This window comes from Epinephelus moara, chromosome 8 (assembly GCF_006386435.1).
Source record: "Epinephelus moara isolate mb chromosome 8, YSFRI_EMoa_1.0, whole genome shotgun sequence".
Classification (NCBI taxonomy): Eukaryota; Metazoa; Chordata; class Actinopteri; order Perciformes; family Serranidae; genus Epinephelus; species Epinephelus moara.
Genome location: NC_065513.1, coordinates 32,733,282 through 32,751,171, shown reverse-complemented (window position 1 = coordinate 32,751,171; position 17,890 = coordinate 32,733,282). Strand labels below are relative to the sequence as shown.

General features: G+C 41.0%; 1 protein-coding gene across 1 annotated transcript in view; it reads right to left on the bottom strand.

Annotated features, from left to right (window-relative positions):
- Positions 1-886: 886 nt before the first annotated feature.
- tmem8b (transmembrane protein 8B) overlaps positions 887-17,890 on the bottom strand; it is a 54,641-nt gene continuing 37,637 nt past the window's right edge. Inside the window, exons 10-13 of the mRNA XM_050051030.1 lie at positions 15,461-15,639; positions 13,469-13,615; positions 5,987-6,103; positions 887-2,007 (exon numbers count right to left, since the gene is read on the bottom strand). Coding sequence (XP_049906987.1) covers positions 1,672-2,007; positions 5,987-6,103; positions 13,469-13,615; positions 15,461-15,639 — 779 coding nt within the window. The 3' untranslated portion in view covers positions 887-1,671. The remainder of the gene's footprint in view (positions 2,008-5,986; positions 6,104-13,468; positions 13,616-15,460; positions 15,640-17,890) is intronic.

Sequence of the window (17,890 nt, the reverse complement as noted above, 5' to 3'; positions counted from 1 at the left end):
CCCTCTACCACTGTGCCAAATTTCACATGGATTGACCAAGTCAGTGAGGAGAAAAACGTGGAACAGACACACAGACAGAGTTTTCGTCATTATATAGTAAGATATCTCAAAAACTACAGGATGGATTGTTGTAAAACACATTCATGGTCCCCTGAAGATGAATTATAATCACTCTGATTCCCTGACCTGAAAATTTCATTTTATCCGATACTCTGGTTTATGACCAAGTACCTACAAAACAAAGACGTCCCCATCGGCCTCAGCTGTGCTTTATGTTATGTACTAATATAAAATATTACCATGCAACTATGGCAAACATGGTAAAAATCATATGCCTCCTGCTAATCATCAGTTTGGAAGAATTATTGTGAGCATGTTAGTATGTTGGTGTAAGCATTATCCTACACAGAGCTCACAGAGCTGCTGGCATGACTGCAGACTCTTAATCTTGTTTATTAGTGTCATGTCAAGGCCAGGTACAACCTCCAATCTTAGCTTATAAAAATAATAAATTCTTTCATCTTTTTTTCCCCCATATAATTTGATAGAAAAAGACCAGGCGTACACACAGGATGATGAATACTGAGGAGCTGCTGATGGATCACACCTAATAAGGCATAAAGCAAAGAGCCATATAACTCTCTCTTCCCTTACATAAGAGAGAGGCTACATATCGACAGTATGCTCTGAAGCTGCCCTCATACTGCTGCTCTGTAGGAGAATTATTTATCTCTTGCTCTATTCCTGGGAGGATGTTGTTGACGGCATCTCATCTCACTGTCTGAATACCACTGGCTTCCATTAGGGCAGGAATTGCAATATGATGTCTTTGTAGGAGGCTCATCGGTTGCACTATATTTAAAAGCTTCGAAAGCAGGAGTAATACTGAGGCAAGAAAGAAAACATTTATTGTTTATGAATGTGGTGTCACACAGGTCCTGTCAGAAAAAAGAACAGGGAGGTGAGGTCTTGGTTTGAGGTCTCTGAAATAATCCTGCCTCCCCTCTTCTCTTTCAACAGGCAGCTGGACTTTGGAATTGTTCCCGTCAAGAACAATCTGCACATTCGTGTAAAAGCGTTACATTGCAATTGCAAAAGACAGTCTAACATTCCACATGACAACTAGGTTTTACATTTGTGATGCCCACTGTAGTTTATATTGTTATAAAAATTTACAGAATAACATTTTTGTGTCTCAGTGCAAAAGATATATTTGAAAAGAATTTCAGAAAAGCCGTGCCCTTGATAAATGTCCCCCCCACGCCTCCCCCTGATCTGTGCCCCGACAGTAAAATAATTGGTCTGTTTACAAGACCACCAATAAATAACCAACAGAAGCAGTTTTACAGTCACCGTCAGATAGCAGCAGTGTTTCAGCTTTGACTTTAAATACATATTCACAAACAACAGTGTGTCACTGTACACCCACAATTCATCAGAACAACTTTAACTATAGATAATAATAATTACAGTTGTATTGATAGTAATTACCATGACAATAACAACCAAAAAAAAAAAGTAAAGAAAAAGTAATCCAATGTGTCACATCTGCATTAAAGTATTTACATTGCTTTTTCAAGTTCTGTGGCTTAATTTCCCGTGTGTGAATTTCCCAAGTAAAAGAAGGCAATGAAGTGTCTCTAAGGTAAAAGGCTGGGAGTGGGGAGTTTATCAGCTGGTACAGATGCTGTTGATGGAAATGATGGCCGGGTCCACCAGGCCCAGCTCCTCGTGCTCGTTAACACAGAGCTGATAGCCGCAGCCCCGCCTACGCTTCAGTGGGGTCACCTTGGCATCGGGCTTGGCGCGAGGCGGCAGGAGGAAGCCCACGCTCCCTGCGATCAGCATGTGCCAGATGCTGTGAATGTAGAAGTAGTTCTCCTCCGTCTCCACGAAGGCGTAGAGGGCCACGGCAGACGTGGCAATCATGGTGCCCGGGAAGAGGAAGAACACCCAGCGTTTCCAGGTGGGCGGGTAGCAACGCCGCCGACGGATGGTGCGCACCGTCTGACAGGCCAACAGACAAGGTGAATGGATGGGACAACGACAGGATGGGGAAAGTTATTTAGTACCTTGAAGAGGAATTTAGTTCTCTGCTACAAGATCACCTGTGACAGTAACAGATGTGGGACTAAGTCATTGTTTTGCAAGTCACAAGTAAGTCTCAAGTCTTTGCACTCAAGTCCCAAGTTAAGACAGGCAAGTCCCGAGCTAAGTCTCAAGTCAAGACTGACAAGTCCCTAGCTAAGTCCCACGTTAAGACAGGCGAGTCCTGGGCTGAGTCCCAGTTCAAGACTGACAAGTCCTGGGCTAAGTCCCAAGTTAAGACTGACAAGTCCCCAGCTAAGTCCCAAGTCAAGACTGACAAGTCTCGAGCTTGGTCCCAAGTCAAGACAGCCGAGTCCTGGGCTAAGTCCCAATTCAAGAATGACAAGTCCCAAGCTAAGTCCATTGTCAAGACTGACGTGTTCCGAGCTAAGTCCTAATTCAAGACTGACAAATCCAAGCTAAGTCCCAAGTTCAGACAGCCAAGTCCTAGGCTAAGTCCCAAGTCAAGACTGACAAGTCCAAAGCTAAGTCCCAATTCAAGACTGACAAGTCCTGAACTAAGTCCTAAGTCAACACAGGCAAGTCCCGGGCTAAGTCCCAAGTCAAGACTGACAAGTCAAAAGTCATCTTTATTCAAGTTCCAAGTCCTTAACTTTGAGTTTTGAGTCTTAAAAAAGTCATAATGCTCTCTTAACCAAATGTAATGCAATTTTAACAACAGATTGATAGTGAATTAAATGTAAAAAAAAAAAAAAAATCACAAATGCTTTTTAAAATTTGCATCTACTTGTTAAAACAAGTGTTGGAAGTTGTTGTGTCTCTGTCTGTAATTTATGGTTCTCTCCTTCAGCTTGATTGCATGCTGTCTGATTGGTTCAAATTAAGTGGATCTGGGGAATTAAATGTCGACTTACTGGGAATGAATAGCGTTAACATTTATTGATTCAGGAATTTAAGGGAAATTAATTGATTCTTTGCACATTTTTTGAACATCATGTGGGCACGTATTAACTATTTTCAAGTCAAAAGGCTCAAATCCTAATGAAGTCACTAGTCCTTGGTGTTTAAGTCCCAGTCGAGTTGCAAGACTTTTTTTGACTTTGTAAAGTCAAGTCTAAAGTCTGACTCAAGTCCAAGTCATTTGACTCAAGTCTACACCTCTGGTTCTGTGAAGGAAGATCACTTGTGGCAGTTCTAAACTGAAACAGAAGGTCAGCACTATGTGTTGTTGAGATTTGAGAGGTGTACACAAAAAAAAGCATAATTCCAGTTTTAAACACTGTCTTTAGCTTTGCTACAAACTCAAAATGAAACATAATGTGTTCTCCTGTAATTAGCCTCAAATTAAAAAGCCCTTTCCAAGAAACTAAGACATAACAGTTGCATATCATTTGCTTTCCAGACTTTTTTAGGAAACTAAGGGACCCATAACATTTTACAGTTTATTTCTTTCACAATTGATCTCAAAGGCCCCCGTGTTTAATGTTCTCCTATCCTTAATTTAATGAAGACATTTCATGCAGAAACAGGATATTGAAGTGGGAGATCACACGGGGAACAGTCATTCAAAAATGACACCAATGGGATTAGAGCGTAGGGAGCAGCAGGCAGTTTACTTTGATTGGAGGAACAGAGGGACGGGATTCTTCATAAATCTCTGTTGGCTTTATTGTTTGAAATTTGCATTCACGCCTACTGCTGCAGCATAAAGTCACTCACAATGATCATAATCAGCTGATAGATGTTTGAAATTGGCCACTAGCTATTGGCCGGTCACCTTTTTGGTATTTATGCTTGTGTTCTATTCAGCATTAGCAGTATATGATGTCTCTCGGAGAATGTGCTCAGTCTGTGCTGAACGTGTGGCACAGAGAGACTTGGACATTTAATTTCATTTCTTCCTAAACAGCGTTTAGAGAGTACTTCATTATTGAATTCAGTCTCTATTTTCATCGGTTCATAAACACTGATTACTTGCATTAGATTTTTTTCCCCAAAACATTACCATAAAGAATCACGACAGTCTCAAGGGAAATGTAAGCTGTTCATGAATGACACAAATAATTCCATGTATTCTGGCAGTAAAATGGCTCTGATTGAGTTATTATGCTGTATAAATTTTAGTCTGAAGACTAATAATCTAAGTGAAGCCAAGTGGAGAAAAACATGAAATGTGTTGTTACTGCTCCAGTCCCTTTGAAACTGCACATTTTTCTAGTTGAGACAAACAATTTCAGACCAGCATGATCTTTTTGTGCTCAAGTCAGGGACCTCATTTAGTTTGGAGGGTTAGGGATATTTGGCATTGACAGATTTGAACTTCTCCCCCTCTTCTTACTGCTCATGACACCTCTGCAAAGCAGCAGACGTTCTGTGCCCTTCACTTGACTGATCTAATTCGGTTGTGTCTGGGAACATTCAGAATGCCAGGCTTTGCAGAAACATGACAAGTTGAAATGAAAGGGCTCTTGTAGAAAATGTGCGAAGCTCAAACTCAGAGGTGCAGCACAGAGGAGAGAGTGCTGAAATGCAGACATACGCTATTGAACAGCTGATAAATTATGAAGTGTCACATAATCAAAGCACAAGCACAGGTTTATCTCTAAAAAACTGCAACATTAGCATAAGATCTAAGTGACTTTTTATGGAAAAGCTGCCGTGCTGAGTATTGTGGCTAGCTGCTGTGTTGCTACTGAAAGATCAGACTATGCCTCTCTGTTGCAGTCATTTTGACATTGCACAGAATCTGTGTATACTTCCATTATGTTGATACTATGACAGTATACCAGACCATAATATTTGCATTTTATATTTGTCAAATAACATATGTCAACAAGCCATCTATAATTGAATTACAATTGTGCCAAAGCCTGAGGAAAACCAGCCAAAAAGAAGCCAGTGGCTTTATGTAATCTCCCCATACACTCCCATTTGAATGATACAGTAGTGTGAATTCTGGAGCGCTGTTGTTGATCTCAGAAGAAAAAAAATCTGGTCTATGGTAAAATATACTGTCTCCTACCTTGCTAAAACGGGAGGGTTTACATGGTGGAATTAAACAATACTTCATCTTCCACGGTTTCTGTAGGATCCTCCAGCTCACAGACAGATAACTCTCAGAGCTACAACTCCCACACTTTATTCAAAGCAAAGCTTTCTCCAAGGAAGCCACAAACCTTGTTTTCAAACTCATGTCAGAGGTTTGGTGTTAAAGGCTTTTTTTTTCCAAGAACCTTGCCTGAAAGACTATTATTTTTTATCTTCTCAGTTCAGGGAGCACATTATGACTCGGAGAAGAGTCAGTGAAAGTACAAGCTGACTTATAATGGAACTACAACCCATGACTAATACCCACAGGCTGCAAAACTTTTAAAGCCCCTTCCATGCTAATGTAAAATAGCTTCATTGGTCAGAAACCCTCAGTTTTTAGCCATGCACATGTTCCAGCCCCATGTTCCAGCCCTAAGCTTAAATGATGGATTAAATCCTTTAACACTTACTAGCATGAGGGACAATAGCGGTACAGTGCTTACACATTTCTTCGGCATGTTTGAACAAGCTTGTCTATGAATGTAAAACACACATTATGTATTAAAGTTAATCACCCTTTATCCTGTGTTAAATCCCTTGTAGACTAGTTGTCCACATACTGTAAGACGCAACAATTTGGGGAGAAAAAAAATCTGTCTTCAAGTCTGAAATATGAGATTAAGATGTTGAATTGCTGTAATATAACAAGAGCATACTGTGTAGGCTAACTTTATTCAAGTCCTTTATCTTTGCTTTATTCCCAAAAACTGTTTTAACTTTGAGTGGTCATTTCTATTAACAGCAGCTGCTGTTTTCAGATCCACATAAGCTCATTTTGGAATAAAGCCATTTTTCAGCTGTAGGCTACTGGGGTCTACTGTGCAGTAAATACATGAGTTGCCCTTACCCATGCCACGGCCATGATGCCCAGAGCAAACAGGCTGGGTCCCAGCAGGTTCCAGAGACCATGACGGTCTAGCTGCAAAGCCATGGACAGAGACATCGCCCCCAGCAGATACAGCACCTTGACAAAAAAACACATGGATCAATACCCGCCCTCCATAAACACCGTTGACACTGTTACAACCTCAGAAAATATCAAAATATTTGTGTGGTCAGGAAACAGCACATGGCTGCTTTTAAGGGGAAAACAAATTCTGTCAAAATTGTAATTTTCTCTCCACGTTAGAGAAAATGGTGACAAAAGCTTTGCAGTCTTTATAATGATTGACAGTTACCAAAACACCAGGAGGCGATTTTCACTCACTGAATGTCGAACGTTCATTATTTCTGCACCTGTGTCCTATTTTTTTTTTCTTTTTTTTTTTTTTGGATGTGAGAGTTCTACTTTACCTAACAAAGCTGGTGCATTCATGGAGGTCTAGTTTCGAACTGTGCTGCTGCAGAAAAAAACTTGAATGCACCACAAACAGACAGGAAAAAGAGTGCTGTAGTGTTGTGGGTGCAAGTCAGCTCAGTAGGAAAAATGAATACAGTGAAGGAGAACTGAAATAACTTGTTTGTTATTATTTGGTACAAGTCGCTATGGTAATGCATCATGAACTCTAGCTTGAAAAGTGTTAACAGTTTGTTATTGGCTCTGTGATGTCAAGAAACCAGTGAGCTAATTTGGAAAACTCTACTCATTAATAGATAAAACTGGGGATATTCTATATTCTTCTTATTGTCTGTAAGGGTGTAATGATCCATCAATGTCAACTGATGTATTGATTCAGTGATCAATGATCCAATTTCATTGATGGAAAGTGAATACATCCATACATATCAACTTTAGGGTGCGCGTTTATTTTGAAATTCCCATGGCACGTCATCATCAAGCAGTGCTAGTACCAGGTAGATAACGGCATGCAGCCAAGACAGAGACAACAAGGATATTTACTCTGCTCTTGCAAATACATCAGCAGTATGGATTTCAGAAAAGCATAGGCCATACATAAATAAGGCCATTACGAGATAAAATACCCAGGAAAGACGACGAACCTGGGCAGGCAACTCACTCTGCGAACTTCTGGCTATAGCAACATTAGCTACACCATTTCAACAATGGCAGACTGAGAAAAATGTGCATGCAGGCTGAAATTAAACGGTGCTGCTCTGCTGGGAGACACAGTGACTTAAACCAACAGTGAGTAAGAAAAAACTATGAATATTTGCGAGTAATTTGTTAAGCTATGAATGGAGGAAAAGTCCACTAACTGCCAGGCTAATTTACGCGGTGTAATAGTCCTTAGGCTACTAACAGGGGACTAGCAAATAATAATTGTTTTGTCTATAAGCCTTGGCTATTTGTATTAAAAGCTCTTGTTGTTAAGTCATACATCATGTCCTAACTGGATGATATGTGAGCGAGCATCAGTGGCTAAATCAGCTGGATGGCAATGTTTTCAGATGAGGTGGCCTAATTCGCAGCAAGCGACGCAGTGCGATGCAGCGTGCTGTTTTGAGCTGAACGTGTATGACGGATGCTCCCTTTCTATTCTATTCCTGTCGCTCACGTTAAATGGATTGCAATGGATAGGGAACAACTGAAATGAGGAGTTATCTATACAAAAACTTCTCACTTCATTACAAAAACTTAACTGGAGGGAGATCGCCAGGGAGCAAAAGCTTTCTGGTAAGTATTGTTGTATTGTTGGGGGCAGCTGTGGCTCAAAGGTAGAGGGGGTCGTCCACCAACTGGAAGATCGGCGATCCATCATTGGCTCCTGTAGCTTGCATTTTGAAGCATCCTTGGGCAAGATACCAAACCCCAAATTGCTCCCAATGGCTGTTCTATCGGTGTGTGAGTGAAACTGAATGGTTACTGAGTAGCAGGTGGCACCATGTAGGTTAGCCTCGGCCACCCACCCATTCCATCCATTTTCATCTGCTTACCCGAGGCCGGGTCATGGGGGCAGCAGGACAAGCAAAGCACCCCAGACGTCCCTCTCCCCAGCAATGTTTTCCAGCTCCTCCTGGGGGACCCCAAGGCGTTCCCAGGCCAGATGAGATATATAATCCCTCCATTGTGTTCTGGGTCTGCCCCAGGGCCTCCTACCAGTGGGATGCTTAGCAGAGCTTGCTAGCTAGCTAGCTTGTTTTACAAAGTGGAAATGGTGGAGAAAGGCCTAGTATGGTTGCCACAACGACATCTATACCTGCCAGAGAATTGTTGGGAATATGAATAATAAATTACTCACCCATCTTTTAAGTGGTTACATCTTGAATCTGACGTCTTTAAGCGCACACCTGATAGGTGTGTGGTTAGTTTATGTGATGTAACAGAGCTAGCAATGACGCAACGCTAGCTTGCTGTTAGTACTCATGTTATGTGTGTCAGTGGAGTCAATTTAAAATAAGCTTTCCTGCACTTAACCGCTTACAATTATCAACAATTATTTATGTGGGGTTTTTTATGGCCAAAGGCAAAAAAAGGGGTGGCAGCTTCTTCTATATTTGAGTGTAATGGACATAATGATTTCGTCTCACATGGATCGCAGGCCCATGAATTGAACGAAATTTAAATTGTATTGTGACTGACTGTGATATCAGCAAACATCATATCACTGTCCAAAGAATCCATATTATATCATATTGTGATGAAACTAGTGATTTACACCCTTAAGTGTCAACCAATCCCATGAACAATGACTTGATCCTACAACCACATATAGACTGTGTATTCAGAGTCTGATATAGAGTATTTCTCTGTGTAATACACCCCCACTACTGCCACATTATTGCACTGGGTGACATATTCCTTCATTATCAAAGACACACACACACACACTGTAGTTTAAATATGCACCAGAGCATCAAATGTGTATTAATCTGCAGCTGAAAATAGTCCTCAACAAATGCTCTATTTCCTCCTGTTTGAGTGATACAAAGCTACAACGCAGTATTTTAGGATAAACCTTTAAATGAAACAATGTCTTTGAGATCCAGCGTTAAAGATTTACATCTTCTGTAGGAACGACTGGGCTTGGGGCACCAAAGTCAGAAAATATAGAGAGACTATTTACTGCATTGTTGTTCACAAGAAAATATGCCAACCTCTTCCTGTGATATTAACAGCCACAACAAGAGCAGGCTTTCACAAATAGCAAGTCTGTGTTTTAAAAAAGGTACAGGCCTGTCATTACGTAAACATGCCATCATTTTGATGTAGGAGTGGGGAAATGGTCAGTACAGAAAATAACAGTGTCTATCGAGTTCTGTTGAAGTCGAAATAAGTATGTCCAGGCACTTTCAGGGTAATAAACCAACTGAACTTCCTCTATATGAGTGAGAGCCATAATATAACAAAGAAACAAAACACTGACAATAGAGGCCCCTGCTATAAATAATGCCACTTTAACTTTTTTTTGTCAAGCTCACAATTTGACATAAAGCCACAGGATATAAAAGAGATAAAGTGAGAGGGAAGAAAATCAATAAGCTGTGCTACACATGCTTTGGGAGAACTTAAGCCTGTCCAGGACGCCTGAGGTCTGCATTCTTCTGTCTGGAAGGGAACGTGAGGAGAAATTGGGGGATTTTTTGAGCGGGCGAGGGATGACCTGTGCTGCAGGAGAACAGGACTAATTGGCACAGACCGAGGAGGAGAGGAGCAGCGTGGTGCAGCCCGAGGACTCTGTGCAGCAACACTCATCAGTCATGCTGCACCGCTGGATCATACAGGGGCGCCCAAACATGCATGTATACATGTATTGTATGCAGGCATGAATGCACGGACGCTCACAGCCAGGGGTTTTGCTATAATGAATTATTATCTGTCAGTGTGACGGCGGAACCTTTGGGAATTCTGTTCGGAAGTCTATTTCTGTCTGCAACACATATTTTCACGCTTTCAAATATACGGTAATATAGACTTTGCATTTGTGTCCACACCAGTGCCCCCATAAGCTGTGCTTTAAGGGCCATGCTGAAGGTTTTTAATCATTTTAACATGGGTGTTCGTTTTTGACTTTTGGAACAGTATGTGGTGAAGAGTTTCAGAGCCAAAAGGTCCACTTACTAGCTTTAAGAGCTTTTAAACGAATCTCATGGTCATTCGCTACATGTAAGACCTTGGCACTTCACCATCTCCTCACCATTTTAAATATAATAATCTATGAATGTTGAAACCTTGTGTGTTTCTGTGTGTATATGTGCTCTGATTTAAAGGCCTGTACACTCTGTTGATTCTTCTATGATTGCCTGCCTCTAAGTTTGCTCCAAACTACAATTGTTTGCTCAGTTTCACACAACATCAAGCTGGCTGTTCCAATGCTCTACCTGCACTGTTGATCATTTGTCCATCTGCTGAACTCTTTGTCACATAATTATGCTACATTACGCCTTACCTGAATAACAATGTTGAAGCACCTGCGTTGTTTTTTTTAAACTCTCAGAATAATGAATTTTAAAAATGTTCCAAAACATCACAGCAAAAATTGAAATGAGTAAATTAAAGCACTCTCTTTATACAAGAGGTACAAATAACAGGGTTGACACACTTTTCTAATGATACATGTCAAGCGTTTTCAGCATTACTCTAGGACTTGCTGGGCCAGATTCAAGCAGTTTCAGCCGCCTTGTGGACAACACAACACGGCTAGTGTAGCAAACGGCTAGTCTGGAAAAACCTCCCTACAAGTCTCTTTCAACATTAAACAACTGATCTACATTTTGGCATTAGTCTTGGTCCTCCACCCCAGCTCCTCCTTTTCATGCTGTGTCTGACTTATCAGTGTCATTTCTGTTTGTCATTGGTGCAGCTCTGTTCTGTTCCCAGGGGGTCTTTGCTGCTGCCCTCCCTGCCTCAGGTTTTCCATGTAGGCGCATGGACGGGCAAGGAGGTGTGCTCTCTCTGCGTTATGGCTTTCCTCATTTGCACATGTAAGGGCAGAGAGGTATGCTCTCTCTGCCTTAAGGCTTTCAATGTAGGTGCTTGGAAGAGACTTACAGTGTAGGCCAGAGGAGAGGCAGAGGGGCCCCAGAACAGAGCCATACCACCAAATATAATACTGAGAATGCAAATAATGTTTTCTTTGACTGAAGTGTTCTTGACTGAATTAGCGTTTTATATTACTTCATTACCACTAAAAGTAATACACTGCTGTCAAGCATTACAAAAGCAATGTTACGCCAAACACCAAAAAGAAGCTAGCCAGAAGCTACATTAGCACAGCTGAACTTGGTGGATAAAGTTAGATAGTATTTTATTTAGTATATTTAGTATACAGACCACTGAACACAAACAGAAAACACAACACATATAACAAATACCTAACACTGTTTTAGACTAATACACTATAGCATTGCATACTATTTGAAAGTACTCTCTCTGTATGCTTGTGTTTGTGTCTGCATGTTGCCCAATATAGTATATATTATTTGGGATCTTTAGTAGCCATTTGTAGTTTGGGCTGAGCAACCACAGGTCATTAAACTGGTATTTGCAGCGCATGCTGGACAAGAAAAAGCACTCCCGTTACTTTCGACGGTCAGAGAGGGAATGGTGCATGCTTTGGGCCTAGTCTCGATGCAGAGATAGAAAATACATTAAACACGCTGTACTACATTGAATTTTTTTCTTCAGGAGTCGATCAACAGAGGCTCAAACTCATAGATTTGTCAAATCCAAGCACTATCAAGGACCTCTTTCAATTCCAAGCACTTTCAAGTAGCCCACTTTTTAGACCCCTGGCGACCCTGAAATAATATGAATTATTTTTCATGGACTTGAAAGGATAATTCTGGCTTTTAAATGCAATTTTTTGTGTAATTCCTATGGGTATTCAAGTATCGGTACTCAAGTCTGGATAGGTGTCATTTAAAAGAAGTCTGAATGGCAAGAAACACAAGCAGTCAGATGATCAGACAGAGAGTTATTTAAAAGAGAACAATGGCGAACAATAAAAAAAGATAACCAGAAATATCTGTTTCATACATCCATCACAGTTCACAGAGCAACATCCTGGTTCTGCTTCTACATAGTGCACTTACCATAGATGTGCGAGCACAGTTTTTCTGTGCAACACATTTCAGGTGTGCTCCCTTACAGTTTGACCTCCAAATAAAGTAGCTGAGCTAATTTGGCTAAATTTTTCTGATTGTCTGAATGCTCATGCTCATCATAACTGCTAAGAAAAAAGAGGTCCAACTACAACTACAAGGTTGAAATTCGAGCTGCAATAAATCTTAATTGTCCTTTAAAAATGATTTATATGATTTTGACACAATGACCTTCAGCATGTTGAGTTTAACAAATCTCCTGAAGCAAAAACGCCCTTGCCAGATATTCTGCTGACATATCTGTGAGGACTTTTAGACCTTTGAAGGTCCAAAAGTCACTCACACATACACACACACACACACACACTATCAGGTGCTCCTGGGTCCTTCACCCTCTACTGCTGCTGCGGTCATGGACATAAACAAACAAACAAACACACACATACACAAACAAACAAACATACACACACATTGTCTCTCTCTAGTACACAAACACACACAGCTCCACTTGCCAGTCCTGACATGTGCGATTTGATTAGTGACTGCGTACTGCAGCGCTCAGCAAAAATGAAAACTCTAGAGGACAGCAGATGTTCGTATAGTCTCCCTCCCTCCCACTACTCCGCCCCCTCTCCCCCTCCCCCCTCCTTCTGTCTCATTTATGGACATGGACCCACACACACACTTACACATTAAAACACACACACGCTTATACATTGCCTGAGACCGCTCCATCTTGGTGTGCAGCCAGGGAGTGACCCAGGGAGAAGGTGCACCTGTTAGTGTTTACTGTTATTCACCGCAATATGGCAACAACCGGAGAATTTAGCACCACGCCATCGCTGACTCTAACACATTGATCTTTTAATTATTAACCAAAAATTGAGCCATATGCGGAGCTCATGTATATCTCTCCTTCGCAGCTCTACAGCCCTGCTTCTCAGTCCTCTAACAAACAAGTCTAGAGATGCTCTTGTGAATGGCTGCACCTCCGTTTGGACACACAATTGAGCCAATGGGAGGCTTTTGTGGGCGGATCTAAAGGCACTGGCTCCACGTGGACATGTCAATGTTCTGCTTGTTATGTAGCAGAAAAATTATCTATGTTAAACAATGTGATATCCCACAGCTCCTACACTTTGTCATGACTTAATCCACTTGAATGCTGTGCATGTAATGTAGTGTTCTCAACTTCCCAAATTGAAAAGCTCACAAGTTTTATTTAAGTGGAGACCAAATGGCCATTCAGCTGGACTATCAGGACAAATGTGCCTACACTCACTGCTCTTTTTATTTCCAGTTCCATTAAAAGAGTAATTTTTTTCATTCAACAACTCACTTGACTGTCCTTTAAGGATACTTAGGTGGAACTCCAGTAGGTGCCTACCTGCTTGATGATGGACTTTAGCCTGGCCATCGCGATGACAGTGACCCACACTGACATGAGCGACCCCAGGAAGTCACAGAACTGCAGAACGTCGTACTCCATGATGCAAAAGACCACAATACCTGGCTGGTCACATGCATGGTAGAACTGTCAGAGCAGAGGGAAAAGACAGTCAGTCATTAAACCAACAAGCAGATGCGTCAGAAGAAACATCAAAAATTGGTTCAGTGAAGTTATTAATTATCCATTTATTCTTTTTAAACCTGACAACAGCTTGCACACATGCTATTGTTTGATCAAGTGAATGTTATTCCTAAAATTGATTATTTTAGCCATACTGTCACATCCTGATTACTTCCTAAAAACATCACTTTTTGTGTTTTTGTAAATGCTTTAATAATTTCTTTCATTTCAATATGGTTGCTTCTTTAATCAAGTGATAGCAACAAATGTGTCCTACTTTATTTTCAACCAAAACTACAGAAATATGAGATGTCTGGTTTGTGAGTCATCTTGTCTGTCTTGAGTGTGAAGTGCATATCCTTTTTTAATATTTCAATTGTTCAATGTTTGCACTTATGTTTGTTAGCCTGCAGCTTTCTTTTTCCTTGCCTCTGCTGGTGTATTGCATCTTAGCAGCAACCTTTGTGGCTGAAAAAATGAAGCCAGTGCAGAAGTACTGAAAACTGCAGTTCCTCTAATGGCCACTTGAGGCTGGCACCAAGAGTGAGTCAATGACCATACACTCCCATGTTAAAATGCCCAACTTTACAGCAGAAAAAAACATGTTGCCTGGTACAACATGCCTGGTAATGTTTGTTTTTTGAGTATTTTGCTACAGCTGTGCTAACAGGTGTACAAACTAACTGGGGATGGCAGCTAACACCGAACTTGGTTTGCAGTAAACCACAAGGTGACTGGCATGAGCCAATTGTCATAGAATATTTAAATATATCAGGTGTCTACTGGAGTATTGTGTTGCAAAGTGGCATGCAATCAAAGAAAAAAAATGCAGTGTGGCAGAAAAAATGCTATATTACTGTTACTGAGTATAATTCTGTGACACTGTTTGATGTAATAGAGTTGCTCACCAACTTCCTTCCTCACCCACTGACCACAACCCCCGTGAAATGACTCATTTCACTACTGAGATTTGATCCATTTGGTCTAATAACATCTAAAGACTAGAATAGCCATACCATTAAATCATTTTTGTTCTGTCTCTGTACAGTACAGATGATGAGAGGTAGAGCTCCAAGTGCCTACAGATGGCGTCAATAAGCTTGTCCTCCATTTGTGATTCACGGTAATGTCACGAGAATCTTAACTAATTGCTTGTCTTTGCATCATTCGCAATGCGTCATTCACATCATTTGCGTCATTCAAGTTGCCTTGTGTGAATACACATTTATTCGCATCTTTGCATTGACTTTGTTCCACCCCTTGCTCCTCCCCAATATGGTCAACCTCAGGTCACTTCTGGGTCCAAGAATCCTAGATGGCAAACGCCAAAATGCCAAACCAATGGGTTGACATCCAGGTGTCTACGTCCATTATTTTTATAGCCTGCTGTCTATTAATGCTGCACTTCTTTATGCTGTACCATGGCCAACTGTAAATCAGTAGAAAAATGTAACCAGTGGCAGGAATATATATTGTGTCACCTGTCTGCTCGCTAATGTTGATGTGCATCCTTGTGCATACACCACACAAACAAAACGTGTTTGCACCATGCTCCATAGCACAACTTTTGATCCAAATGCCACAGGGTACCTTTAACTTGCATTTATAATAAAAGCTCCTGCTGTGTTTATCATGACTTCTTTCCATCACTGACAGAACATTCTAGTTCAGCTACAGATGAAGCAACAGTGCAGCTTTCCAATTGTTTGCGGTGGCATCAGACCCAAAAATATTTTATAGGTCAACTCTGTTTTCTTCTTTTATAGAAGATGGAAAATGCATCACACTGTTTGTGAGGCAGTCACTCACAGTGGAGAAGAACATTGTGAAGATGTAGACTGACGCCTCCAGCAGGTAGTGGCTTCGGATGGCGATGGCCACAGGCGGGACGAACATCAGGTTACTGAGACAGAGCAGGAGGGTGGAGAGGAGCTGGAAACTGTAGGAGTAGGCCTCCGAGTTGTCTGTGCATCCCCAGCCATCCCATCCTATCACAAACAAACACATACAAGCACACAATCAGAACTGCACTGTAGCACTGACTGTAGTACTGTACAACTAAGAATGTAGAGATCTAAAAGAGTTGAGAGCTTTTGTGCTTGCAGGCTTAACAGGTTGGGAAAACTGGAGGTAAACACAGTAATTTAAGCTGCTCAGTGAAAAACAATTACAAAAGACAGAGTTTGATGATGTTGTGAAGTAGCTTGGGAGTTGTTGTCTTCATTGTTACACTACTACCATTGCCAATGAAAATCTATCCAACATAACTCAGGCAGAAATCATTTTTACAGATGAGGTAATGTATTAAAGGGATAGTGCACCCAAAAATGAAAATTCAGCCATTATCTACTCACCCTCATGCCAGTGGAGGCTCTGGTGAAGTTTTAGAGTCCTCACAACACTTGCGGAGATCTGAGGGGGGTGTGAGTAGCAGCACAACTGCACACCTAATGGCTGATGGCGCCCCAGATTAAAACGTCCAAGAACACACACTGCCTCTCTGTACACTGCGCTGATGTGTGTGTGCTTGCGCGAGACCGTGAAACATGGGCACCGCCTTCATGTGTGTTCACGTGCTTTGCATGGGCGCACACGTGAGCTCGGTCCACAGAGAAGCAGTCAGAGCTACAGGCTACAATGAGGCTAAAAACAGAGTTCAAATGACGTTTTTCCAAACAACTTTTTATGTCGGGGCTTCAGGACACTTGGATCACTACGGACGAGCAGTATGGAGATATTTTGAGGTTTCAATTATGTGTTCTTGGACATTTTAATCTGGGGCGCCGTCAGCCATTAGGTGTGCAGTTGTGCTGCTACCTACTCCCCCCTCGGATCTCCGCAAGTGTTGTGAGGACTCTAAAACTTCACCAGAGCCTCCCTCAGCATGAAGGTGAGTAGATAATGGCTGAATTTTCATTTTTAGGTGCACTATCCCTTTAAAGTGTTATTCACATTTTGTTGCATTGTCATTTCATTCTTATGATATAGCTGCAAGAAACATTAGCATTTCAGTGACTATCTGTTGGTACAATAAAATTTACACCATTGTTTCCATTTCAAAGGTATAAAGGAAACGGTCAGTATCTTGGGAAATAGCTTATTTGTATTCTTGTCAAGCACTGGATGATAAGATAGCACTCTCATGTTTGTACAGTAAATATGAAGCAACCGCCAGCAGCTGGTTATCTTAGCTTATCATAAAGACTGGAAACAGGGAAACAATTGGCTTTGTCCAAAGCTAACAAAATCCTCCTACTGGCCTTATATGTTGTTTCTAAGTCCCTATAATGGGGAATTACTATGTAAGCCACAAAAAATGTTAGCTAACGTGACATTAGCTTGCTAAGTTACAGCTACTATAACAGTTAGCTAACATTATGTGGTGAACTTAGTCATGTGGTAGCCCAGGGCTGCTTTAAGCGGTCGAAACAATCAAACAAAAAATAACTTGAGGGTGTTGAATGATATTGAATGAATGACTGAATTCATTAATTAATGACTTCACTTCGAACCAAAATAGAAAAACATAATGACAAACAAACAAGACAAAGGAGTAGGTCAAAGTAAACTTATATGTCCCTACCCCTTTTTTACATTTCTTCTTTTGACTCAAACATTATTTCAACAAATTCCCAAATTTATTTATGACTAATATGCAACTATCCCCAGTCTATTTATCACCCACCAAATAAATATCTTGCATTATGTTGTATATTGTAAATGTTGTAATGTTATAATGTACCATACGCATTAGCTTGATGGCTGGCAGTGGCCACTTTGTCATAGAAGCTGTGATAAGTTTGTTCAATATTGAAATATATCAATGAATTAGAAGTCTACTGGATTATTGTGTTGCAAAGTGACACGCAATTAAATAAAAAATATGTTGTGTGGCAGAAAAAGTGCTATATTACTGTTACTGAGTATAATTCTGTGACATATTCCTCACTCACCCTCTGCAACCCCCAGAAATGACTCATTTCACTATCGAAATTTATTCCATTTGGTCTGATAACATTTCTAAAGTCTAGAATAGCCGCACTATTAACTCATTTTTATCCCCATTCAAGTTAGCAGATGGTGAAACCACAAGTAAGCCGCAAGGCCAGTGGAATTCCCTTATGCTCTTGCTCTGTGGGCCCAATAATGCAGAAGATCTGGGCAATTTTACACCGTGGAGTTGCACTATTTTTGGCTTCATGTTGAGCCATTGAGCAACTGTCAAAGGAATGAACAAGG